The sequence below is a fragment of the Bos indicus x Bos taurus genome, chromosome 29 (genome assembly GCF_003369695.1).
Source record: "Bos indicus x Bos taurus breed Angus x Brahman F1 hybrid chromosome 29, Bos_hybrid_MaternalHap_v2.0, whole genome shotgun sequence".
In the NCBI taxonomy this organism is placed as follows: Eukaryota; Metazoa; Chordata; class Mammalia; order Artiodactyla; family Bovidae; genus Bos; species Bos indicus x Bos taurus.
This window is the reverse complement of record NC_040104.1, coordinates 3112309-3139287: the sequence shown is the minus strand read 5'-3', so window position 1 is coordinate 3139287 and position 26979 is coordinate 3112309. Positions and strand designations below refer to the sequence as shown.

At 53.9% G+C, this 26979-nt stretch overlaps 1 protein-coding gene across 1 annotated transcript in view; it reads right to left on the bottom strand.

Annotated features, from left to right (window-relative positions):
• SHANK2 (SH3 and multiple ankyrin repeat domains 2) overlaps nucleotides 1-26979 on the bottom strand; it is a 510411-nt gene that overhangs the window by 464102 nt on the left and 19330 nt on the right. The window contains exon 2 of the mRNA XM_027532522.1: nucleotides 7154-7372. Coding sequence (XP_027388323.1) covers nucleotides 7154-7372 — 219 coding nt within the window. The remainder of the gene's footprint in view (nucleotides 1-7153; nucleotides 7373-26979) is intronic.

Here is a 26979-nt window from a genome sequence, read left to right as displayed (position 1 = left end):
CATGTCCAGACCCCACCCGGGGAGGGACCCCCACCCGGGGAGGGACCGTACCTGGGGAGGAACCCTCGCCTGGGGAGAAACCCACCTGGGCAGAGACCCCACCTGGGGAGGGAACCCACCTGCATAGAGACTCCCACCCGGGGAGGGACCCCACCCGGGAAGGGACCCCCACCCGGAGAGGGACCCCACCCGGGAAGGGACCCCCACCCGGAGAGGGACCCCACCCGGGGAGAGACCCCACCCGGGGAGAGACCCCCACCCAGAGAGGACCCCCACCCGGGGAGGGACCCCACCCGGGGAGGGACCCCACCCGGGAAGGGACCCCCACCCGGAGAGGACCCCCACCTGGGAAGGGACCCCACCCGGGGAGGGACCCCCACCCAGAGAGGGACCCCACCCGGGGAGAGACCCCACCCGGGAAGGGACCCCCACCCGGAGAGGACCCCCACCCGGGGAGAGACCCCACCTAGTGCAGAAGTGGCACCACCCCCTGAGCAGCTGCGGCGGGCACTGGGCTGAGGAACCCGCTCGGCAGCACCGAGAGCCCTCAGGGCAGGATTCCAGGCAGGTCTTGCATCTCCGCCTCCAGGACTCACCAAGGCAAGGGCCTTCTCATGGGAACAAGGGCTGCTCTGTCCGAGTGCTCACACCCATGGGATTTCTAGTCTCAGGCTCCAGGGCCTTTGTTTGTCTCAGGACAAAGCAAAGAGAAGAGAAGTGGTCTTCAGAAGTTTCTGGAAACAGTTATGCCTCTGGGAGTGGAGTCCAGACCCTGAAAGGATCTTCCTTTGGGGAAGAATCTTCCTTTTGCAGAGCAGGTGTGTCTCCACCAGTAACTCCCGATGGTTTGGCAGTTTAGTGGCTCAGTCATGTCTGACTCTTCGTGAGCCCCCAGACTGAAGCCCACCAGGCTCCTCTGCCCATGGGATTCTCCAGGCAAGAATACTGGAGGGGGTTGCCATACCCTCCTCCAGGGGATCTTCCCAACCCAGGGCTGGAACCTGAGTCTCTTGCGTCTCCCACACTGGCAGGCAGATGCTCTACCACTAGCACCGCCTGGGAAGCCCCCTGTGGGTCCCCAAAGCCCATGGCCTGAGGACAGAACACCTCCTGGCCCATCAGCAGGCCTGGGACGGCCTGGCCTGACATCCCACCCACGCGCCTGGCTGCCCTCAGAACCTCTCAGCAGCCAGGCTGGCAGATAGCCCCTCCCCGCTGTGAGGAAAAGGGCCTCCCTGGGTACATGGTACTGACGGATGGGCTTTGACTAAGGAAACCAGTGGGGGACACACACATTTGTAAGTCCAGCCCGCTTGGCTCACTGCATACCTGCTAGGGGACCTCAGGCTTGCAGACCTTGAGTACCAGCCCCGGGGACACGGGCAGCCCACCTCGGGGAAATGGCAGAGAAGGGGCACGTCACCCTAGTGGCTCCGTCCTCAGCCCGCCCTCGGCCTTCCCGTTCAGTCTCGGGTCTGGAGTCTGAAATCTGAGGGGAGTGCTTCCCCAGTCTCTGAATCCTCCAGCACTGATAAACAGTAACAGGATCTAGGGGCTCAGAGGGTTAAACCTGCAGCGTGAGGATCCATCCACGCCGGGGGGGCAGGGTCACCAGGTCCCTACTCCAGCGCCCCGCAGGGATGAGCAGGGCTGCACCCAGGGGCCAAGAAGGAGTGAAGTCGGTCTGACCCAGTGACCCCAAGCAATGAAAGCGTCCAAAGTCGAAAACAGGCATGACCTACGGCCAGAAACACCCCGCCTTGGATGCTCCACGGAAACCGAACCCTCCACGGGGAGGATCCCCCGATGTTCCCTGGCAGGGACAAAAATCCAGGTATTTTGCGGGGTTTTTTTTTTTTGGCCACGTCCTGTGGCATGCGGGATCTTAGTTCCCTGACCAGAAATCAAATCCTCGCCCCCTGCATTGGAAGTGTGGATTTTTAGCCACTGGACTGCCAGGGAAGTATCTAAAAATCCAGACATTATGCACGGCTGCTGCTGCTAAGTCGCTTCAGTCGTGTCCGACTCTGTGCGACCCCATAGCCAGCAGCCCACCAGGCTCCCCCGTCCCTGGGATTCTCCAGGCAAGAACACTGGAGTGGGTTGCCATTTCCTTCTCCAGTGCAGGAAAGTGAAAAGTGAAAGTGAAGTCGCTCAGTCGTGTCCGACTCTTCGAGACCCCATGGACTGCAGCCCACCAGGCTCCTCCATCCATGGATTTTGCAGGCACGAGCACTGGAGTGGGGCGCCATCGCCTTCTCCAACATTGCTGCTGCTGTGCACTACTATACTCAAATCTTGACAGATGTGAACTCAAGGTCCGTCTCTCTTCCTTCCTCTGACTGAGCCAGGGGCGGGGGGACAAAGAAGCCCCCTGAGGCTGACTATCCCGCAGAGACCCCTCCTGGCAGGGCTTCTGAGTGGGAGTGTCGCAGTGTCCCTCCACAAGAACGGGGCAGCTCCCTGCACCAGGAAACCTCAGAAAAGAGAGCCTGGACCTTCTACAAAGACTCAACACTCCCTGCCCCTGGGCCTGTGTCTAAAAGGGCCAACAGACAGACCCCCAAGTCTGACTCACTCTCGAGACCAGAACAAACAGAAATTCAAGTCACTGACAAACCACAGGGACAGGTCAGGAGAAACAGCGCAGAAATAAGGAAGATGTCACAGGAAAAGGCACAGAGAAAAGGAAGGAGGACAGCATGCAAAAGCCAGACAGCAGGCTCAGCTGCTCCGGGTGAAAGCACACCTGAGCAGAAGAAGAGAGAGCTCGGTGCTTTGTGCCGGGGAAAAGTAATAAGCCGTGAAATCTACTCTACAAACAACAACTCGAAAGAGTAATTTCCAAAAAGATCAATCAGAACAGACGCACCTGAACATGCTGTAAAGAAAGGAGGAACAGGGAAGTGACAGGTGATCGAAGCAACGGGGGAAAGGATGACGGAGCGAGAGGCGGAAAAGCCAGTACTAAAGGTGCCTGTACCCCCACGACGGACAGCAGTGCGGAGGTGCCCGAAAAACTAAAGCCAGAACCCCCCTATGACCCAGCAACCCCACTCCTGGGCATGCTCACAATTCAAAAAGATACGTGCCTCTCAGCGCGCACTGCAGCTCCATTCACAACAGCCAGGCCCTGGAAGCGACCTAAATGCCCACCGACAGACGTGTGTACAGAGAAGACGAGGCACCTACAGCGGAACATGACTCAGCCGTAAAAAGGGAGAAATGACGCCATTTGCAGCACCATGGATGGATCTAGAGATGATCATACTACTCGAAGTCAGACGAACACCATACAGTATCACTTACGTGTGGAGTCTAAGGAAAGACACAAATGAACTCACACAAAACAGAAATAAACTCACAGACATAGAAAATAAACACGGTTACCAAAGGGAAAGACGGGAGAGGGAGAAATTAAGAGTTTGGGACTAACGTATACACACATATGAAATAACCAACAAGGACCTACAGTATAGCACAGCGAACTATACTCCGTCTTGTAATAACCTTTAAGGGCAAAGAATCTGAAAGAGAAGAGATATTTATACATATTGATACATGTATGTGTATACCTGAATCACTTTGCTATATATCTGAAACCAACACAGCATTGTAAATCCACTGTATTTCAATACAAAGGGGAAACTGTGTCATTGAAACAGAGAAGAGCTCCCAGAGAGAGAAAGGGGGAAAAGGAAAAATCTGGGAAACAGACTCTTCAGGAAAAACAGAACGGCCAGCACCAAACACTACCCGGGTGCTTAGTCAACTCAGTCGTGTCTGACTCTTTGTGACCCCAGGGACTGTAGCCCGCCAGGCTCCTCTGTCCATGGAATTCTCCAGGCAAGAATACTGGAGTGGGTTGCCACGCCCTTCTCCAGGGGATCTTCCCCACCCAGGGATCCAACCCAGGTCTCCACACTGCAGACAGATGCTTCACCATCTGAGCCACCTGGGTTAGTAACTGAAGTCAATTCTTTAGGAATCCAGTAAAGAAAAAAAATCAAGTCCTGGACAAGATACTTCTAGCACGAGTTCAGGGCAAGCAGACTATACAACGACATCCCTGCAGGTCTGGGGCGACACAGGCAGGAACAGTGGCTCAAGATTCCACAGGAAAACCACACACTAGCTGACATGCTCTCGTACACAGTTCTTATTCTTTGCGGATTATGTATTTGGGGATTTGCCTACTTGCTAAAATTTACTGGTAACCCCAGATCAATACGAGCAGCACCGCTGTGACCACTCGCAGACACAGCAGCCATGCCCGCCCCCAGCCGGCTCCCTTCTGGGTCCGCTGTGATCTTATAAACAGCAGTCTTTATCCGGGTCTATTCAGGGCCCCGTTTTGCATTTCGGTGCTTTTTGTTGGTGGTCCTGAGGTTTAAAATGGCCCCCAGGCACAGAGCTGAAGCGGGGTCTGGTGTCCACGGACAAGAAGCCGGTGATGAGCCTCGGGGAGAAACCACGAGTCAGGCGAGCACCTCCAGGTGAGAGTCAGAGGCTGCTGGCCGTGAGCCTGGCGCTAATCCTGAGTCAACTGCGTGTATTAAATAATACTCTTGACACAAAAGCGCACACGCAACAAGGCTGTGCACTGGTCCACAGATGAGGATGCAGCCAGAGGCACTCGGGACCCTCACCCACTGCATCCCCCGCGGGCGATGGGCTGCAAAGAGCATCACGACCGCCAGCGGTGAGACCAGCGAGACCAGCGGGCCGGTCACTGGGGAAGCACTGCCCACATGACCTCCTCCTGAGAAAACCCTGGACGGTCAGCTCCACCCACGTAAGAGGTGGGACGGCACGCAGAGCGGGCGCGAGAGAAGGCCTCTGTGCGCCAGCAATGAGCGGTGACCGTGGGAGAGGCACTGAGACCCCAGGGCTCTGAAGGCTGCAGGCGTCACGCGGGGTGGACGGCGACGCGGGCAGAGCGCCCCACACCAGCAAGAACCGGTGGGTGGGGAGGAGAGGCCTCACATGTACACGTGTGTTGGAGACACGTCTGAAATGTTCATGAAACAATAGTAACAACTGCTCCTGGAGCTGGCCTCTGTGCTTTCCCACAAGACCTGCTGCTGCTGCTGCTGCTGCTAAGGCGCTTCAGTCGCGTCCGACTCTGTGCGACCCCATAGACGCACATGTGAACCACCCCCTCCTCATCCCTGCCAATCCCCAGGGGACTGAGAAATACAACATCTATGTGTCGGGTGCCTGAGGTTTGGAGGGCTGTTTATTACAGCAATTAGCTTAATCCACCCCAATATACAGGGAGAGAACACTAAGTTCCTTACAGCCAAAAAATAAAAAAACAGGAGAAAAAAACTAATCAAAAATGAAAACCAATAAAGAGGTCAGCCTCCCAGTGTTTTTGTAATCATTTCCTTTAACTTGATAGATTCATTTGGAAACAAGTCTCTCTTGTGGCAAAAAAAAACATACTAAAGTTCAGCTTTTTCTTCATTGACCTTTTCTCCCTTTACTTTCAAATTAAGTCACCTTAATGAGGCTGATTTATTAACAGCGTATGTACTTTGAGTCTGTGCTTGCCCAGGCCACCCATTACCTGCAACCCCTTGGAGAGACACGTCTGAAACAACCGCTCCTGGAGCTGCTGCTGCTGCTGCTGCTGCTAAGTCGCTTCAGTCGTGTTCGACTCTGTGCGACCCCATAGACGGAAGCCCACCAGGCTCCGCTGTCCCTGGGATTCTCCAGGCAAGAACACTGGAGTGAGTTGCCATTTCCTTCTCCAATGCACATGACCTGAAGCTTTTTATAATAATCATGTAACTTTCATAAGAGATGTCAGATGAGTCAGAAGGAAGAATGAACGCTGGGCCTACCCTGCTGCCAGGATGGTTCTAGGGCTCAGGTCCGCCTGAGCCCTCCCGGGAAGGTGGGGTCGTGAGAGCTGGCCCTGAGATGACCCCAGAGCACAGCACCCTCGGCCCAGGTAGGGCCCTTCCCCAGGAGCAGGGGTTTCCTGGGAGACCTGAGGCGCAGGAGACTGGGCCTTGGGTCAGAGCCCAAGGGCCGCACCCGTGCCATCCGGCCAGGAGGTGGCGCCGCGGGCCTCCCCAGTCCCTCTGACCCCAGTCAGACCCCTTCCCAGCAGGGCCTTCAAGCTCACAGGCTGGAGCCTCCCAAGGCCGTCTACACCCGCCCCAGCCCCGCCTCTCCCACCTCCTCTCTAAACTCTAACATGAGGGGTCTTCTCGGGCACACAAGCCCCACAGAGACCTAAGGGGCAGAGACGACGAGAAAGGAGATGCCCCAGAGCGGAGCCCACCCAGCACGGGCTGAGACCCCAGTCACCTGATCCCAAGAGACAAGAATCCCCACTGGGAGGCACCCACTCAGCACGAATGTGGGTCTGTGCGCCACCTGCCAGCCTCCAGAAACCCCTCCTGGGGTCACCGAACCTTCCCAGCCTCCCCGCGGGCCTGGACGCCATATCCACCAGCCAGACCCTGGATGTGACTCTGCAGGGGGCTCAGGTCCAGCTCTGCCCAGCCCAAAGGGTTCCCCCACCATGCCTGGTGCAGCCCCCCACCCCCGCCAGGCCCACCCACCCAGCTTCACCCGTCCTGTCCACCCCAGAGGGAGCCCCTCCTGCGTTCTCCAAGGCCCCCGAAACAGCACCACAGCCAGGGATTCCCCTCTCCTGCACCCGCTGTGGCCACGGGGACCTCATGCAAATTCACCATTGAAGGAATGTCTCCCTCGTGTGCATAAGACAGCATGGGGCTCGGACCTCAAGGGACGACTCAGGGGCTGCTGGCGGGCAGGGCAGGGAAGGGCACGCTGGGCAGAGCTTGCAGACTCCAGGAAGCAGGAGCCCCAGTGCCAGGGGAGGCAGCAGGGCCTGCCCGGGGCAGGCAGCCCATTTACTAAGGCACCCACTGTGCTCGCTGCCTCTGCAAGGCTGGTCTCTCTGCTCAGAGGCTTGGCCTCCGTCCCTGCACATAGTAGGTGCCACGAGCAGTGAGGAGGGCCCAGCAGGAGGGGGTGGGCGGGGCGCTCGTGGGGAGGGGGCAGGAGCAGCAGGGCCTCGGGAACCGGCGGGGCAGGGGGCGAGCAGAGGCCCCTCGAGCCCAGGTCACGCCTGCCATGGGCCGGAACGCGGGCGGCGGGCGGGCGGGCTCACCGTCTGCTGCAGGTCCTCGATGACGATGCGCAGCACCAGCGTGTGGGCCTGGCCCTCCTCCGCCCTGGCGCCGCCCGGCTTCTGGGCCGTGGCCCGGATGGTGTCGTAGATGGTCTCCTCCTTGGAACTGTCCGAGTCCGACTCCTCCGAGGAGTCTGAGTAGCTCTGGGCCATCTCGTCCTCGCTGGACGTGGGGCTGCGTGGCATGGCTGTGCGTTTCTACACGGAGAGGGGAGGAGGGAGACAGACATCAGGGGAGGCTCGAGGAGGAAGCCGGGGGTGTGGCAGAGGCCGGTGTCGGAGGCGCAGTCGCAGGCTGGGCGACCGTGGGTAACACACACACACCTCCACACACCCCCACCCCTTCCCGGGCCCGAGCCAGGCAGGACCTGTGGGGGCCCCGAGAGCCCTGCCCCGCTGCTTGGAAACCTAGCGCTTAAAAGGAGCCCGAACTCGCTGTGGCCGCAGCCACAGCTCACGGGGACGGACTGAAGGGGCAGTGGGCGGTCTGAAACGTTCGGGAGTAAGAGGAACAGCTCGCTTTGTTTTTCTTGGAGGAAGAGCAGCAGGCAGAGAGATGCAGGCTTTGGGTCAGAAGGGTACCAAGCTCCTGCTATAATAACCCCCTCTGCTTCAAACATGGCAATGATAGGTACTGTGTAAAAATAGACCCAGCACGCAGGGCCAGGCTCAGAAATGAGATAATCTCCAGGCCCGGGAGCACAGCGGAACCCAAAGGCTGATGGGGGAGGGCCGGGGGTCTCCAAGAGCCTGTGGAGGCTGGGAGGGCAGCTTCCCCACCATCAAGTGCAATAAAAGCCCCCCGGCAATGACCCACGTGAGGGGGCCAACCGCCATCTCATTCCACGGGCGTTAGCAGGACAGAACTGGGGGCAGGCTGCCCACGAGACACCCCCAGGTCTGTGGGCAGGCGTTAGAAAGGTCAGGCTAAAACCTGCCCATGAGACACGCCCAGGACTATGGGCCCGGCTCAGAAAGGTCAGGCTAAAACCTGAGACGACCAGGGGTCCTGGGCCGGGGGGTGCGTGCCAAACCAGCAATTGCACTTCTGTATGAACTCGGTAAAGGAAGTCAATGGTCAAGTTCACGGAACAAGAAAGATGTCCCAGGCTGTTCCCTACAAAACAGGGTGTCCTGGCTAACCCAGCTCACACGCCACCCTAGTCATTCAGGGTCTGCCCGACCAAGGTGTGGTCTCTTCTTCCCACGGACAGTACACCTGAGAGCAGCGTGGACCCCAACGACTCACTCAGGGCCCCGAATGGAGTCCTGAGAAAGGGCCATTCAGACACAGTGTCCTTGTTCAGAAAGGCTGGGAAGACACAGGCCCGTCTGCAGCCTGAAGTGAGCACGACGTGAGCGATGGGGCAGAGGAACCCACGGCAACAGGAACGCCCAAGTGGGGGGCGGGGGGCAGAAAGGGGGGTCACAGTGCCTGTGACGTCACTTGTAACTTTCGGTTTCCTCGAAATAGTTCCAGGTGACGAGAGAAAGCCAGACTTCAACAAACGTGGGACACAGATGCTTGCAATGCTATTCTCTGTGCGTCTCTTTATGCTGGAAATATTTCACAGTAGAGGTGCGGGGAGAAAAGCAACGGGGAGGGAGGGGAGGAAGATGGCCACCTGTCCGACTACCCCAGGGGCTGGGGTGCATGGCCCCAGAAGCCATTCATTTTGGGGTGACGAGCCTCAGAAAAGTCCCAGGCAGGACACAGCTCAGTTAGTGCCAACTCGGCGTCCAGTCTGAGAAGGCTGATGCCCACCATCTACCTCCAGAGTTCACTTAAGGTCAGCGGACACCCATGGAAGTGCTTCTCTTCTGGGCCACCAGGTCCCAGGACATTCCCAGCCACTGATTAGACACACGAAGCCCAGTAAAGTGCAGACGCCACCCCAGAAAATGCACCCTCCCACACACCCAGGGAAAGGCAAGACCATGTCTGGGTCAGGGGCTCCCCTACCGCCAAGAGCACCCAGGCCGTCCTCAGACACGGGGTCAATAAACGCTGCTATGTCCCACCTGCAGAGGCTGCATGAGTCCTAACCCGGAGGCTTCACGTGAAAACCCCGAGATCTGGCTCATCCTGACCACCAGGAAAATCTGGCCTGGTTGAGGTCAGCCATGCAGCACCCGGGCCTGGAGCAAGCTGCAGCGACTCCCTGGCCAGCCTGCCCTCCTCCCCAGGTCCTCCCAGAACCAAGCGACTCCACATGGTCAGACCTCCTGTGAGCTCTCTTCCTGGCCAGTGGGCCTCAAGTCTAAGCAGCTGCAAACTGATCCACCCAACCCCGCAGCCTGGCCTCCTCCTCAGCCTTCTGCCTTCATACCTCCCGTGAGGGGTCCCTGGTCAAACATCTCAGACAGCAGATTACTGGTATCACCCAGGGAAGGGTTTCGTTTCTTAAAGTAAAACTACCAAGTGAAAATAGTTGCTCAGTCACGTCCGACTCTTTGTGACCCCATGGACTGTAGCCCACAGGCTCCTCTGTCCGTGGATTCTCCAGGCAAGAACACTGGAGTGGGTTGCCATTCCCTTCTCCAGAGGATCTTTCCGATTGGAGGTAGATGCTTTAGCATCTGAGCCACCAGGGAAGCCTAGAATTTGCAGAGTACATCCCATCCTCCAATAAACTTCGGTGCACTGGGGGACTCCTGAATTCACCGACAAACGCCTGTCACTTGGGTTACATATTTTTCCAACCGTACAAGAGCACAGACTGGAGAGGGCGGGGTGGGTCTGAGGCCGAGGACAGGGTCTGGCCACCCCGGGTCCTACCTTAGGAAGGTCCCAGCCAGCCGGGCTGCGACTTCCACCAACACGTTCATTCCTGCCTTTGCGCATTCACCATTTACCCAGGAAAAAAATGAGTGCCTGGCATAATTATATGCCACAAATATACTATATAATACAGAATACAGTTACAATTATAATTGTAACATGGCAACGGTTGTATGTTATTATAATATATTGTGGTAATTACATAGACACAATCATATTATAACATAATATAAATATAAATTACGTACTACATCGTTATGTGTGTTGTTTCAGTTGCTCAGTTGTGTCTGAATCTTTATGACCCCATGGACTGCAGCCCACCAGGCTCCTCTGTCCATGGGACTTCCCAGGCAAGAACACTGGAGTGGCTTGCCATTTTCTTCTCCAGGGATCTTCCCAACCCAACCTGGGTCTCCTGTGTTGGAGGCAGATTCTTTACCGTCTGAGCCACCAGGGAAGTACCATTATATAGGTGCATATATATATATAAAATCATTTCCAACAAGGTTTCCATGTTTTAATATCCTCGAGAACAGTGGTTAGGACTCTGCACTTTCAGTGCCGTGGGTTAGACAGTCAGACCATAAAGAAGGCTGAGCGCCCAAGAAGTGATGCCTTTGAACTGTGGTGCTAGAAAAGACTCTTGAGAGTCCCTTGGACAGCAAGGGGGTCAAACCAGTCAATCCTAAAGGAAATCAATCCTGAATATTCGTTGGAAGGACTGATGCTGAAGCTCCAATCCTTTGGCCACCTGATGCAAAGAGCTGACTCACTGGAAAACACCCTGATGCTGGGAAAGACTGAGGGCAGAAGCAGAAGCGGGCGGCAGAGGATGAGATGGTTGGACGGCATCACTGACTCAATGGACATGAGTCTGGGCAGGCTCCGGGAGTTGGTGATGGACAGGGAGGCCTGGTGTGCCGCCGTCCATGGGGTCACAGAGTCGGACACGACTTGACTGAACCACAGCCGTCCAGAGCAGTGTCTCTTCATCCCGCTGCACCAGGAAGCGACCTGGGACCTTGTTCTAAAAAACGGTGGTGCCAGGAGGCCTGATTCAACTGGTCTAGGCGAGGCCCCAACATCGACGTTGTCTTTATTCTTTTATATTTATCTGCCTGCACCGGGTCCGAGTTGTGGCATTTGAGGTCTAGTTCTCTGACCAAGGATGGAACCCAGGCCCCCTGCATTGGGAGCGCATCCCCTTAGCCACTGGACCACGAGGGAAGTCCCCCTGATGGACGTGGTCTTTAGATGCCCCGAGACTCTGATGCCGGGAGAGACTGAAGCAAAAGGAGAAGGGGCGGTAGATGATGAGATGGTCAGATAGCATCACGGACTCAACGGATACCAATTTGAGCAAACTCTGGGGGAAGGAAATGGCAACGCATTCCAGTGTCCTTGCCTGGAGAATTCCACGGACAGAGGAGCCTGGCGGGCTACAGTCCAAGGGTCGCAAAGAGCCAGACATGACCGAGCGACTAACCAACCGCTGCTGTTGCACAGGGCGTGGGAACAACATGCAGGTCCAGGTCCAGAGGTGCTTCTGAGACAGGTGAGACGACGGGCAAACCCTGGGATGTGCAGACGCTGGCCACCCTTGTTCCTCCAGGGTGACCCTGCAGCCGCGGCCCCCAGGCCGGTGACCCATCGTGGACACGCAGCCTGAACAGTGAAGTGTACCTGACCCCAGGGTCTTCCTTCCAGAGAACCAAAGGTGGGCTGGGGTGGTTTACGGGTGTCTGCGTCACACGGAACTGACAACCAAGGGGAAGGCGCCCGGAGTCCCCCAGACCCCTGCCACCCGCAGTTCTCACCTGGCCACAAGGAGCCAACGTCGAAACCCACTGGACAGGTCTGAGGGGAAAAGGCAGACCCCTGCCCACTTCCTCCCAGGACGTCCAGGGAGCTCAGGCCAAAAGCCCCAGCAGGCTGGTCCTGACCTTAAAAAGGAGCTTGCGTAACTCGATCAGCTGATCCACGGGAAAAGCAAACACCTGGGGAAACACTTAATTATTAACTGCGGTTGGGGCCGCGGGTGACACAGCGGGCACCCGTAAAACAACGGATACGTTTTATCCTAAGTACTTCCTAAATACTGGGCAGGACATGGGGTGTAAGGTGCTCAGTTGTGTCCCACTCTTTGTAAACCACCGGACTGCAGCCCGCCAGGCTCCTCTGTCCATGGGAGTTTTCAGCCAAGAATACTGGAGTGGGTTGCCATTTCCTTCTCCGGGGGATCTTCCTGACCCAGGATAGAACCCACGTCTCTTTGTCTCCTGCACTGCAGGCGAATTCTTTACGTGCTGAGCCATCGGGGTACTCACACGAAAACACTAACAATCTGAAATTCACACAGAAGTCGGTGTCCTGCATCTCATGGGGCAATGCCACGATGGGTGGAAGGGCTTCTCCAACCTATGGCAGGGGGGGAGCGGGGAGGGGAATGCTCCGAGGATAGGAAACTAAGGACAAAAACTCCATCTGGAAACCAGCTTCCCCAGGAAAAGTCAGTGGCAGGACCCGGAAGGGAAGGTTGCTCACCACCCGTAGGCAGACGTTTCTAGTATAACTAACCTCTGGGGGAAATACCAAGCTATACAAATACAAGTCGATAAATTCAGCATCTCTCAGAATGTGTTTGCTTCACTGGCCCTGCTGGGCGCCTATTAATAAGCGCAAAAGAAAGTAACAGTGGGAAAAGCAATTTTAACACAAACTCCACATTTTGCTGCTGAAATGTTCCAAGAAAGCACACAATTGTTTCAAGAAAACATAAAATCTCAAACTGCCTCCTGAGTCTCCTAACACCTGTGAGGAGCAGGCAGCTAAGTTTTCTTCCTGGTTCCCTCCTCAGACATAGAGAACATATGAAAGCTGACCTGGGACAGAAGACACATAGTAAAAACAGAATGACTCTACCAAGGTCAAAGCTGCAAGAGTCACACACACGAAGGAACTCTATAAACAGGCAGAGGTTCCCTCAGCTCTGGTTTATTTCATATGTGTGTGTATACATATAGGGGGCTTCCCTGCTGACTCAGATGGTACAGAATCTGCCTGATATGCAGAAAACCCTGGCTCGGGAAGTTCTCCTGGAGAAGGGAATGCCTACCCACTCCAGTAATCTTGCCTGGAGAACCCCATGGACAGAGGAGCCTGGTGGGCCACAGTTAATACACACACACACACACACACACGCAAATGTGGTTTTTTTGCAAAAAAAAGTTTTTATTCAAGAGGAATCTCAGACACCTGACATATTTAACATACCGGAAGCGAGGTTTTATGACTCTTCACCTACTCTGTACATCCAAATATACTAACCCGGCTGGTCCTCAAAGCAGTGGGACCCTGCTCGCCCAGGGGCTGCTCTGGGGTTTGTGCAGACTTGAGAACTCAACTCAAGATCATGGCCAAGGACTGGCAACAGCCTCCACCAGAACCAGTAGGTCAGAGCTAGATTCGGGAGGGGCCCAGGTTTTGCCACACCCTGGGAAAGTCACTAACAGATGACGGTCAGTTAACACAGGCTGACAGTGAGTGGGGGTGCAGAGCAGGGGGTCTGGGGCAGCAGTGGGCCAGATGGAGGCTGAAGGCACCTGGGAAGGTGAGAGAAAAGCACTCCTGTGTCTCGGCGCTCATTTAAATCTGCTGTGCTCTTCCCTCTGGGCTTCCCAGGTTGCTCAGTGGTAAAGAGCCCGCCTGCCAATGCAGGAGGCACAGGAGATGCAAGTTCAGTCCCGCGTCGGGAAGATTCCCCTGGGGAGGGAAATGGCAGCCCACTCCAGTGTTCTTGCCTGAGAAATCCCACGGACAGAGGAGCCCGGCGGGCTACGGTCCATGGGCTCGCACAGAGTCGGACATGACTGAGCACACACACACACACGCACACGCACACGCACACACACACACACGCACACGCTTTCCCCTGCACCCACACGGCACACGCACTGAGGAGGGACGGGGAGGCACCAGCGCTGCGGGGTGGGGGCTGCCTAGAAGCTTCTGCCGCACCAGACCCCCAGTAACTGCGTCAGAATCTAGGAGGCGTGGTCTAGGGATCAGACCACACCCCCGAGGACAGGGAGACACCACGATTCAGGTCACACGCCACCTCTTCAGAGGACCCCTGCTGGAAGTTGCTCCCCCAACCGCTCCTAGCAGAGGGACCGCAGCTGCAGCCCAGCTGGCACCACGCGGCATCCACTCCACCTGTGAGGGCAGCGTCCTCCACCACACCGCAGGCTGGGGCAGGTATGACTGCAGACCCCGCCCACCAGCGTGGCATCAGCCTGTCCCCCTACCACCAACGCCACATGTTGGGGCCCTGACCCCCAGCACCCCAGAAGGCAGCTGTATTTGGAGTTCGGGACTTTCAGGAGGTGAGCATGGTGAAATGAGGTCACTAGGGTGGGCCCCAGCTGACGTGCCTCTTTCTGCTGTTCACGGGCTTCTCACGGCAAGAACACTGCAGGGCTTTCCTCCCCCAGCGAATGCTGGGAAAGGTGGAAGGCAAAAGGAGAAGGGGGCGGCAGAGGGTGCGATGGTCAGATGGCATCACTGACTCAACGGACATGAACTTGAGCAAACTCCGGGAGACAGTGGAGGACAGGGAAGCCTGGTGTGCTGCAGTCCGCAGGGTCACAAAGAGTCAGACATGCCCCAGTGACTGAACAACAACAATGAACAGTCCAATGTGACTGGTGTCCTTATCAGACAAGGAAGTCAGGACACACACACACACAGAGGGACGACCCTGTGAGGACACGGCAGTGCACACACACAGGAGGGAGGCCTCAGGAGGACCAGCCCCGCCCACACCTGGGTCTGGGATTCCAGCCTCCAGGCCTGGAGACAGGGAGTGTCTGCTGTCTAAGCCCCCAGGCTCTGGGCCTTTGCTATGGCAACCACAGGGAATGGGTACTGGGTGAGGCCCTCCAGATGTTCTTAGCTAGACGCATGAACCACATTTCTGAGGAGAAACGCCATCGAGACAGGCTTTCTTCTGAAACCACTGTCTAGAATAAACTCCATGTCTGTCCCTTCCTGCGTCTGCAGATGAACTCCAAGAAGGATAGCTCTCCTCTCTCTTCCATGAACTGCTGGTATCCTCGTCTGCCCCGAGTCTCTCTGCCTAGCTCCCTAGGTCCTTCCTTTGCACCTGGCTCACCAGACTACACACACTCTCCTTCCCTCTCTCCCGAGAAGCCCCGCTGTCCACACCTCCCCGTTAACCTCTGGTGATTCTCAGCTAGTGTTCCGAAAACCACACCATCACAGACCCTCCAGTCCATCCCTGGCCAAAGGAGTTTGGGAAACGTAACTAGATTAAATAAACATGCACCAATCACTTTGAAAGTCAAAGTGCTAGCGGCTCTGTCGTGTCCGACTCTTTGAGACCCCGTGGACTGCAGCCTGCCAGGCTCCGCCACGCGAGAGTACTGGAGTGGGTAGCCGTTCCCTTCTCCAGGGGCTCTTCCAGACCCAGGGATCAAACCCAGGCCTCCTGCACTGCAAGCAGATTCTTTACTGTCTGAGCCGCCCGGAAGCGCAATCACTTGACTGCAGAATTTCCTGCACTGCTTTCTGGGTCGTCTCTCAGAGTGGCTGAGGCAATATTTTCCCAAAACCACTTAACCCCTGAATCACCTGTTCCTGGAGAGGACAAATGTCACCTCCCGCAGCAGGTATGTCCCACGCCTCCAGGGCACAGCCCGCAGAGCCCAGCTCCCTGCCGAGCACAACCGCCCTGGACGCTTCCTGGGTAGACCTGTACGGCAGGGAACCGGAAACACTCCTCTGCCCAGAGGAAGAGGGCTCCAGGGGTATTACCGCTACTCAGTATCCTTGGGCCAAAATCGATCTCCCCAAATCAGAAAAAGAGCTGCTGACGAGCCAGATGCTGAATTAAAACGTCTCCGTTGAGGATCACTGAGAGTAAGGAGGAGGATCATGCGCCTTCCTGGCGTGTTCTGTGTGGTTACTGGCGTGCGAGGTATCGAGAGGCATTCTGGGTGTGTTAACAGAAAGGCTGGGACTTGGAAGGTTCACACAATGGACCCACTTCCCTTCCACGCAGCAGAATTCCCTCAGGAGCCTATGCTCCTTGGACTATGGGAGCGGGGTCCCCACGGCTTCCAGCTCCCTGCCTCCTGGAGAGAGCCAGCTGGGTTTCCAGTTTGGGCTGCAGGGGGCTCCCATCTGAGCTTCTGCTGCAAATGCTGTTCAGCCATGTCCAACTCTGCGACCCCATGGACTGCAGCACGCCAGGCTCCTCTGTTCTCCACCATCTCCCAGAGTTTGCTCAAACCATGTCTACTGAGTCTGTGATGCCATCCAACCATCTCATCCTCTGTCCCCCTTCTCCTTTTGCCTTCAATCTTTTCCAGCATCAGGGTCTTTCCCAATGTAAAAAGGGCCACGTGATTCTACAGAAGGCCTGTTTGTTTTTTTTTTTTTATCATAGGCCCATATTTTGGTTTTCTTCCAGCATAAATGAAGAGATTCTGACCAAGCAGTGTGCCCCCCGCTCCTAACCTCATCACGAAACACGTGGTTCACTCCTCTAACACTTTTGCAGAAGCAAGAATCCATTCACTCTGAAGAAAAGCGGGCCCTGGGATTGATCAGGACATGAGGACTAACAGGTCACGACCTCCTATGCTGGGAGGCGGCCCCGCCCAGCGCTTCTCAAACCCAAGCTGCTGTTAGATAGGCCATGTGTCCTCGGGGACCAGAGGCCTGGACTCTGACAGCCACAGGGTGGATGACAGGGGGCTAGGAAAGGAAACCCCTTCAGTCAGACCCCAAGCATCTAGAAGATCAAAATAAAGGAGCATTTCCCTAACTGGAACAGTGAATCTGCCCCAATCCTGTAGCAGCCGTCAATATAACAAACACACAAGCCAACAGATAACGTGGATACACTGTTTCAGAGTTAAAAAGGTGAGGGGAGAGAACTATTTTTCAGATACTCGGTTTCTCTGCATGGAAAAGCCACAAGCACTTGGAAATAAATTATTTAAACCCGTGAAAACACTTAGCAAGTGCTAGATAAGAAATTAATTAATACACCAAGTTAACTAAGTTGCTACATTTACAATAAATAATTTAAAAATATTAAAAATGCGATCAGAGTCCCAACAAGAGCCAAAGACATATAAGAAAAAGCATCTAAAGCAACCTATGCTAGACCTTTATGGAGAAAATTAATAGGACATTATTCAGAACGACAAAACAGGAAAGAAAGACACAGGTCTTCATAGGAAGACCAGATGAATGGAGAGATCCACCATAACCATAGAAGCTAGAGTTTAATATCTTAAAGATAATAGTTCTCCACAACACACAGATTTGAGGCAGCTTCCAACAGAAACCCTGGCAGGACTGCATGTCACAAGTTCACAGAACTTATTCTGGTCGTAAAGTTTGCAGAAGAGGAGAAAGAAGCAAAATAACCAGGACAGGGACTTGCCTGGCGGTCCAGTGGTTAAGACTCCACCCTTCCAATGCAGGGGGCACAGGTTCAATCCCTGATAAGGGAACAAAGATCCCACATGCCTTGCAGCACGGTCAAAAAATAATTTTTTTAAAAATACCAGGACTAACTTTGGAAACAAAGAGATGCCAAATCCTCCTGAACAGTTACAATGCGAGATCAGGATGAGTTTGCTACAGAGACAGACACAGATCAACGGGAAGAGCGGAGAACTTGGGACGGGCCTTGCAAACATGGGGATGCAACGTGTGTCCGCGTGCTGGAAGGAAAAGAACCGGTAAGCGCACGATGCTGACATCGCGGGCCGTCCACACGCAAAGTGCAAGAAACGGCGCCCGCCTCCCCACACACGCGCCAACGCCGCACGCGCTGAAGACTGAAGCTTGAAAAGCAAAACGATCAACGTCTAGAAGGAAAAACACAGGATCTCTTACTCGGATCTGGGACGCTCGACAGACGCGGGTTTGGTGCTGCTGTAACAAATGAGCACAGATTACTGGGAAAAAACAACAGAAAGGCATTCTCCCACAGTTCTAGAGGCAGAAGTCCCAGGAGAGCCACACAGGGCCAATGCCGAGGTGTGGTCAGAGCTGGCTCGTCCTAGAGGTTCAGGGAAGAGTCCGTTTCCCCTTTCTCAGATTCTGGGGCGCCCCTACTCCTCCGCTCCCCTTTCCCAGATTCTGGGGCGCCCCTACTCCTCCGCTCCCCTTTCCCAGATTCTGGGGCGCCCCTACTCCTCCGCACACAGTCTCTGCGTTGCTGTCCCCTTGCCTTCTCCCTCCGGTACCTGCCAAGCCCCCTCTGCCTTCCTCTAATGAGGACCCCGAGACTACAGTCAGCGCCACCCCACATCGTCCAAAACATCCTCCCCACCCCAAGATCCTGAACGTCATCACCCACAAAGCCCCCTCTGCCATAATATGGTAAGTCCCCTCCATTCAGACCTTCAGGGCGCAAACACCCACAGATGCGCCGTGCAGTCCGGCAGTGTCAGGCGTGACCAAAGTGCAGCTCGCCCTCCGTCTCCCGTTCTGACCACCCTTCAGCTCCACCACCTCCCACCTCCTCTCCCTCCTTGAGTCAGAAACTCTTCTTCCCTGCTCACCCGATGCCAGCCCCTGTGCCAGCTGTTGTACTCTACCGCTGTACTTTTCAAGGCACTGTACTGTTACGATTAAAAATATTTTCCTTATTTTTTTGTTAATGTATTATTTGTGTGAAGAATGTTATAAACCTATTGTAGTACAGGACTGTATACTGATTGTTTGAGCTGGGTATCAAGGCTAACTGTGCTGGAACGACAAACAAATCAGACTTACAAACGTGTTCTCAGAACAGAAACTCCTTGGTACGCAGGGGGCTTACTATAAGGTCCCATTCGTGGGGTCCAGAGATTACAGCCTGCTATCTTTGGGGGCCAAGGCTCAGCTGACCAAAAACCTACACAGCATATTAAAAGCAGAGACATCACTTTGCCAACACAGGTGCGTACAGCCAAAGTTACGGTTTTCCCAGTAGTCATCAACAGATGTGAAAGGGGGGCCGTAAAGAAAACTGAACTCTGAAGAATTGATGCTTTCGAACTGTGGTGCTGGAGAAGACTCTTGAGAGTCCCTTGGACAGTAAGGAGGTCAATCCAGTCAATCCTAAAGGAAATTAACCCTGACTATTCACTGGAAGGACTGACGCTGAAGCTGAAGCTCTAATACTTTGGCCACCTGATGCAGAGCCGACTCATTAGAAAAGACTTGATGCTGGGAAAGATTGAAGGCAAAAGGAGAAGAGGGCAGCGGAAGATGAGATGGTTAGATGGCTTCACCGACTCAAAGGGCGTGGATCTGAGCAAATTCCGAGACACTGTGGAGGACAGAGGAGGCTGGCGTGCTGCAGCCCCCGGTTCCCGAAGAGTCAGATGGGACTTAGTGACTGAACAACCACAACAGAACTGTTACTATGTTTTTCTACTTTTTCATGTTTATAAAAATGTTTCTAATTAAAAATAAAAACTTAAAAAAAATTAAGGACTATGACATCTGCCTGTGATGGTCTTAACACCTCCTTCCTGGGGAACCAAGCACCCTCCTATTCGTCAGGGAAGACAGAGGGCGGAATGCTACATACACATAATATATATTATTAAAATGTATTATGTAAAACATACTAACGTTTATATAAAATACATTACATACGCTATTTATACATAATATTATTAAATATTAACAGACATTCAAACACTGTAGAGAAGAAAATGGCAAACCACTCCAGTATTCTTGCCTGGAGAATTCCAGGGACACAGGAGCCTGGTGGGCTACAGTCCATGGGTCACAAGAGTCGAACATGTCTTAGCAAATAAACCACCACCACCACCATTCAAACAGTATCATTTTTTTCATCGCTAAGTCATGTCCGACTCTTTTGCAACCCCATGGACTGTAGCTCGCCAGGCTCCTCTGTCCCTGAAACTCTCCAGGCAAGAATGCTGGAGTGGGTTGCAATTTCCTTCTCCAGGGGATCTTCCTGACTCAGGGGTCGAACCTGGGTCTCCTGCATTGGCAGGCAGTTTCTTTACCAGTGAGTCATCGGGGAAGCCCAGGATAAACAAATATATTATGAAAATATTACTCACAAAAACGTATAAAATTTTCACCCGTATAAATTAAGACATGTTTAACATTCCGGGGTGACATTCTCTTTTTCGCAGCACCCTAGGTTGAGAGGACCTGGGGCTGAAAGCACAGAGGGATCCGCCCTGGTCCTGCTCGGATAAGCAAGGTCCTCTTTAACTCCTGGGCCATTTCCGCCTCAGGCCAGCCTCCTGGGCAGTTTCTCCTGGGCCAAGGTCTGAAAGTCAGGACAAAGGTCTCTAGTCCCATCTAGTTCCTCTGGTTCTGAAGAGTATTCGGGATCAAACACAAAAGGCAACATCCAAGCAGCCTCTGCGGCCTGCATGGCTGGTGGTCTCCAGACTCTGGGTGCCCTGCAGCCCCCAGGCTCCTGTGGCTGGTGTGGGTCCCCCAGGCAGTTCTGGCCACCGGGCTGTGAGGCGGGTGAGGGGCCTGAGGTCCCAGCCAGGGCACCTCCCTCCTTGCTCCCCCTGCTGGAACCCCATGGGAGTGCAGCCGCACGCTGGGGCTCCCCTGGGAGGCGACACCCACCCAGACAAAGCACCCCCATGGGCCTGCGAGCTCTTAGAATCCAGTTCACGGTATGTGCCCTCTCGCTATTAACCAGCCTTCTCTTTGTATGTGAGCCACGTCTGGCTTGGCTGAAGGTGTTGGCATGAAACAGACTCAACAGCTGCCTCCAGCCTGGCCCACCTCCCAGCTGTCCACTCGGTCTGGACAAACCACAGCAGAGTCCCTGGACAGAAGGCTGGCAGAAGGCTGCTCCAGCTCAACTGCAAGCTCTGGCTTGAAGGGCTGACAGAGGCCCCTCCTAATCTACGGGTTGTGGGTTAGTTCGGTCAATCGTGTCTGACACTTGATGACCCCATGGACTGTAGCCCAACAGGCTTCTCTGTCCATGGGATTCTTCAGGCAAGAATACTGGAGTGAGTTGCCATTTCCTCCTCCAGGGGATCTCCCTGACCCCGGGGTTGAACCTGAGTCTCTTGTGTCTCCTGCATTGCAGGCAGATTCTTTACCGTCTGAGCCACCAGGGAAGCCAAACTATAGGTTACCAGTGGCAGTCAAGGCAGTGAATCTGGGAACCGGGCACATCAAACAAGGCTGCGGAGCTGAGACATCCCGGGGAGACGAAGTGTCCCTGAGATCTTAAAACCCAGCTGAGTCTGTTACAGAAAGGCATTCAGTTTTTCAGATCCAGCATGGGGGCTCCCAACAGCTTTCTGCACCAGGCATCAGGCGCTGCCTGGGGTGGGGGGAGGTACTCTGTCCAGGCGCCAAGTCCCTGCCTGCGGGAAGCTTTGTGGTCACTTGCTGGGGGACGGCCATGGCTGCAGCCTGGGTGGGGCTGCAGCTAGCCCGGTCCTGTGATCCCCTGTAATGACAGTGTTTAAGCTGAGGATGGGTTTTGTTTAATTCCTATCGACCCAGGCTGAGGGAACCTGCAACCGTGGTTTCCATTTTCTTCTGTTTTCCCAGGAAAGGATCTTAAAGAAATACCTTCCCCTCCAGGGGTTTAAAGCCACCAAGCCACCCTCCCAGTGTGAGCTGGTCCTGCACACTCTCTGGGGATGCCCCCCACTAAGTGGACACGTCTGTCCAACAGCCCAAGGGCCTTCCATGTCCCCCACAGCCAGGAGAAAGAGGTCCAAACACCAAGCCCAGAAGTTCGGTGCAACTCACCTCAGCATAGCCTGATGGAACCCCACAGAGAGATCACCCAGCTGACAGAGCTCCTCCTCGGAACCCCTACACTCAGCCTGTCCCAGGGGTCCCCAGCCTCACTGAGATTCGGGAACAGGAGGCTGTCCTGGGATGCTGGAATCACGTACCCTCAGGTGCCCCCAGGAGGTACACATGCCCAAGCAGGGTGGAGAATCTAATGCATGTCTTAGGATGTCATCCAGCTTTTTCCTGAGAGCAGAGACCCCTCGTTGTGAGCACCCCCCTGCAACACTGTCCTCTGGCTGACCCAACAACCCACCCTCCCAGTTCTCAGGACCCAGGCCAGGTCACGGAGCATCTCAGTGACCCCTGGCGGATAACCACCTTCCCTTCGTCCTCTGCTGACCTCCACGGGAGGACGGCTCTTCCACACCCTCCAGTGCCGCACAGACGGATGGACTGACAAACAGGACGTCTGAGCTTGCAGAGAACATGAGCAGGGGACGTGCTTAGGTAAGAGACAGGTCCACAAGCCACGTCTCTCCAGATGGCGGGGAAGCAGTGCGAACACAGTCAGGCAGCACCCACAGTGCTGCGGGCGTGACTCCTGACTTCCTCTCCATCCCCGCCCCACGGGGACGCGACAGCCACAACAGTGCAGGGGCCTCCGAGGAACAGCTGACGATATTAAAGAATCCACATGCATCCAAAACGTGTATCTACATAAGTCTGGACACGACAGAGGCTTCCCAGGTGGCAGCAGCGGTAAGAGTCCACCTGCCAATGCAGGAGACACAAGAGACTGGGTTCGATCCCTGGGTTGGGAGGATTCCCCTGGAGAAGGGAGTGGCAACCCACTCCAGGATTCTTGCCTAGGAAATCCCATGGTCAGAGGAGCCTAGGCGGTTACAGTCCATGGGGTCACAAAGAGTCAAATACAGCTGAGCTCGCACATGCATGCAGGGAACTAGATCTCACGTGCTGCGAGTAAAAGACACGCCATCCAAGTGGCAGAACTGACTCATTTTAGGTTCGTAAAAAGATTCGACGACATTAAATTTTCAGAAATCTGAATTTAAATACATCTGGTTAAAGTACCGTGATTTGAAATTACCATGGTCATTAATTTTAATATGTATTTTGCCTCCGAGTGGGTGATTAGACATTTTAGGAGCTCTTATGTCTGCAACCCTTTGAAAAAAAAGCTCAATGCTGAAATTTATGTTAATTTACACTTTTATGAAAATCCATCCAGGTTCTGTACACTGTGAACATATTCAAGTCTTAATTATTCAGATGATCACTCTCAATGGAACATAAATTATGTAAAAAAAAAACCTGGATTGTAACAACATGCATAGTAATTTTGCTAAACAGAAGGGAAGACGAATACATTTTATGGAATATATAGTAATTAACAAATGATGTTTATAACTTATCTGAATATCATTGGGCATCAACATAGTACCCAAGTGTACAAATAATAATTAACTCCAGTCACATTGGTATATTGCCAGCTATCAGTCATATAAAAGGGTAAATGTCGACACTTTTAAATTTATGTCACTGTGAAGGTTAATGTGTGAAAAGCAGAAGGAAAAAACATATTTTATCTAACAGCTTGCCAGTTTGATTTATGATTTTTAAATAGGAAGGACGAGGCTTGTCGAACTCCATCTGGAGTCCTGCTCCAGCCCCCAAATAATAAGACAGGCCTGCTGGGAGGTGGTGTGTGGGCCACTTCTCACACTGAGCTCTCAGCAGAGTCAAGGTGTAAAAGCTCGGAGACCCCCAGGAACAAGGGGGGAGCAGCTGCTTCTTCCGGGAGTGGGGACTGGCCCTGTGCATAAAGTCACAGGGGCTGCGGGAAAACAAGTGCCCAGCCACAGCCCAGGGATCAGCTGGTGCGCTCCCTCCCTGGTGAGGACCCTGCTCTTGGCTGCGGATGCTGTCTCCTCCCACGTCCTCCTACGCAGAGAGGGGGTGCTCTGGGTCTCTTCTTGGTGGTGCTGGTTTACTTGCTAAGTTGTGTCCGACTCTTGCGACCCCATGGACTGTAGCCCGCCAGGCTCCTCTGTCCGTGGGATTCTCCAGGCAAGAATACTGGAGTGGGGTGCCATTTCCTTCTCCAGGGGAATCTCCACAACCCAGGGGAGGACACTAATCCTACAGGATCAGGGCTCCACCCTAGTGACCTCATTTAACCTTAATGACATCCAGGGAGGCCCCATCTCCAAACACGGCCACACTTCAACTGATGACCACAAATGTTCAGTTCACACCATCTGGGAAGGCCCACCTCTGCTCCAGAGCTCCTGCACCCCCAGGCCCATGGCCTGTTTCTGGGCTGCAGGAGCGGGCGGGAGGAGAGGACCCCCACGAGTGCTCGAGGTTCCAACAGGACACGAGCGTCACCTGCTCGATGCCTGTGGGATGCGGTGCCTGAGTCAGCAGAGGGGGCCAAGGGCGCTCAGCACTTCCAGCCCAGCGCTCACCAGCCCCCGGAGCAAAGGGAGCTCACCAAGCACCTTGGCAGCCGCCATCCCCACCCGCCAGCTTCCTGCCTGACCTCGTGCCCAGGACGGAAGGACGCCCAGGAGAGGCGCCAACAGCGGGAACACAGACGGGGGCCCACAAGCACGGCTTCTCCTGGGACTTCATTTAAAAGAAACCACCTTTTAAAAAGCCAGATGCAGATCACAATTATCCTGGAACTTTCTGAAAAATACAAATGCCAAGGTATTGCTTCCCCCTGCCCTCAGAGCTCCAGATACGTTTCTACTGAGCAGCCATGTTTAAAAACAACTGGATTATATGACATCTTTCACTTGTATCTCGTTTGTTTCACTTTTTCTATTTCGTGTTCAGAGCTCATTTCATTCAGTTTATGTTTCCCCATTTCTCCATCTCTTTTTTTTTTCTTTCTTTCTCAAGCCTTATCAAGCATAGTAGAAAAGCTTTTGTGTATATATGTATATATTATAGTATGCATACATACATACTATATTTTACATACATTCTATATATACATATTATAGTATGCATAATATATATATTTTAGAAAACTTATGAATTTTTGCCTAATTAAAAATTTATGACATTTTCATTTCACTTGTTTGACTTAGTATGAATAGAACGCTAGACTTCTAATTTTAAGCAAATAGATACGCAACAAGCAACAGAGGTTTACTATAGAGCACAGAGACTGCAGTCAATATCTTATAATAACCTATAATGGATAATAATCGGAAAATAATACACGTGTATATGCGTTACCGAATCGCCTTGTTGCACACCTGAAACACTCTAAGTCAACTATACTTCAATAAATTACATATATTAAGGAAAACAAACTGCCTTTTAAGCATCTTCCCCCATATTTCGAATAGCTTCCTCGGTAAGCGTTCTTACAAGCGGACGAGCTGTGTTATCAGCGCGTGTGTGTTTCTCCGTGGGCTCCCCCATGAGAGAATGAAGCCAGGCTGCCTTCCAGAAAACCCCCCAGTTCACACCAGGGCAACGCGCAGCTCTGCAGGTCAGGGTCTGACCCCGCACGGCAGGCAGGAAGAGGCGGGCATCAGGCACAGTGGCCCCTCCACAAGCCCCCCAGAGCCCGTGCAGAGGGAGAACGTGATGGAAAATGCACGCACACACGGACTTGGGACTCTCCAAAGACACTTGTAAGGGCTGCGCTTCCCAGTCGCACGGCCTCCTGGGCTGAGAAGTGAGCATGCCGTCCCCCACCCAATGCCACACAGTCGCCCCCACGTGGGAGGACTGGTGGTAACTTGCTTGGCAGCGTTTTATAAATCTACTTCATTAGTCTTTTAAGCATTTGGACTTTTGTCAACTTCACTAACGATAAAAGGAAAATCATTCTCAACACTCATGGAGGACACAGTTTTTTGTTTTTTGTTTTCAAAAGAGTGGCAGAGGGAAGAAATCAATTCCAGAATTCGAGATCTGTTTCTCCGTCCAGCTGGGACCACGGGTGGGCGGGCCCGCTGTGATCTGAGCTTTCTGAGCGGAGTGAAGATGAATGTCCCAAATGCCGCCGAGCAGGCTGACTGCTGTGCTGGTCTCAGCGTTTGTACCGCTTCCTGATGCTCGGGAGTGAGTCATCCCCCAGGACCGCTTGGCTGCCGCACAAAGAGGGACTACTGTGGGATCCTCTCCCCTGATCAGCCAGGCCAACACCCCCGAGAACGGCTACTTCACACCCCCAAGCCAAGAGGAAACGGAAAGTGTATGTATCAGCTGCTCAGTCATGTCCGAGTCTTTGCAACCCCATAGACTGTAGCCTCCAGGCTCTTCTGTCCATGGGATTCTCCAGGCAAGAATACCGGAGTGGGTAGCCATTTCCTTCTCCAGGGGATCTTCCTTACCCAGGGAGCGAACCCATGTCTCCTGCCTTGCAAGCAGATTCTTTACCGTCTGAGCCACTAGGGAAGCTCCTGGGAAGAGAGTGGCTCTGAAATCCATTACTGGTGTCCTTACAAGAAAGCCATGGGAAGATGCAGACCACAGGCAGGAGAAGCAGGAAGATGGCCAGGTGATGATGGAGGCAGAGGTTGGAGGGATGTGTCCACAGGTCAAGGTCAAGTCAAGGTTACCAGTCACCACCAGGAGCGAAAGAGGTGAGGAAGGATCCTCCCCTGGAACGCAAGTTGATGACCCCTTGATTTTGGACTATGACCTCAGAATTGTCAAGAGAATAAATTTTTGTTGCTTTAAGCCACCACCTCACGGTCATTTACTCCAACAGCCACAGAAAACTAATATGCCAAGGATTTACACTCAAGGGAGTAGCACCATTCAAAACTCTTCTCAACTGATTCCTCTTTGGGCAAACTGCACACCCAAAATCGCACACCCTGTAACCTCTTCAGAATAAAGAGACAGTCATAGTAATAGATAATCACACTGGCATTTATATAAAGTCCCTTGGACTTCCCTGGTGATCCAGTGGTTAAGACTCTGTGCTTCTGATACAGGGGACACGGGTTCAATGCCTGGTCAAAGAAGTTCCGCATGCCTTGCAGCCAAAAAACAAAAGGCCCTTGGAAGCCACTAGCTAACAAAGTGACAGAGACGGAAACACGCAGAAGGGAGACAGGCTCTGGGGGCCTGCACAGATTGGGTCTCAACGCTGGAGCCCCTGGGCAAGGATGCAGTGAGCGCATCCACCTTTACAGCTGCTGTTCCCTCCGCCTGGAACGCACCCTTCCCTGCT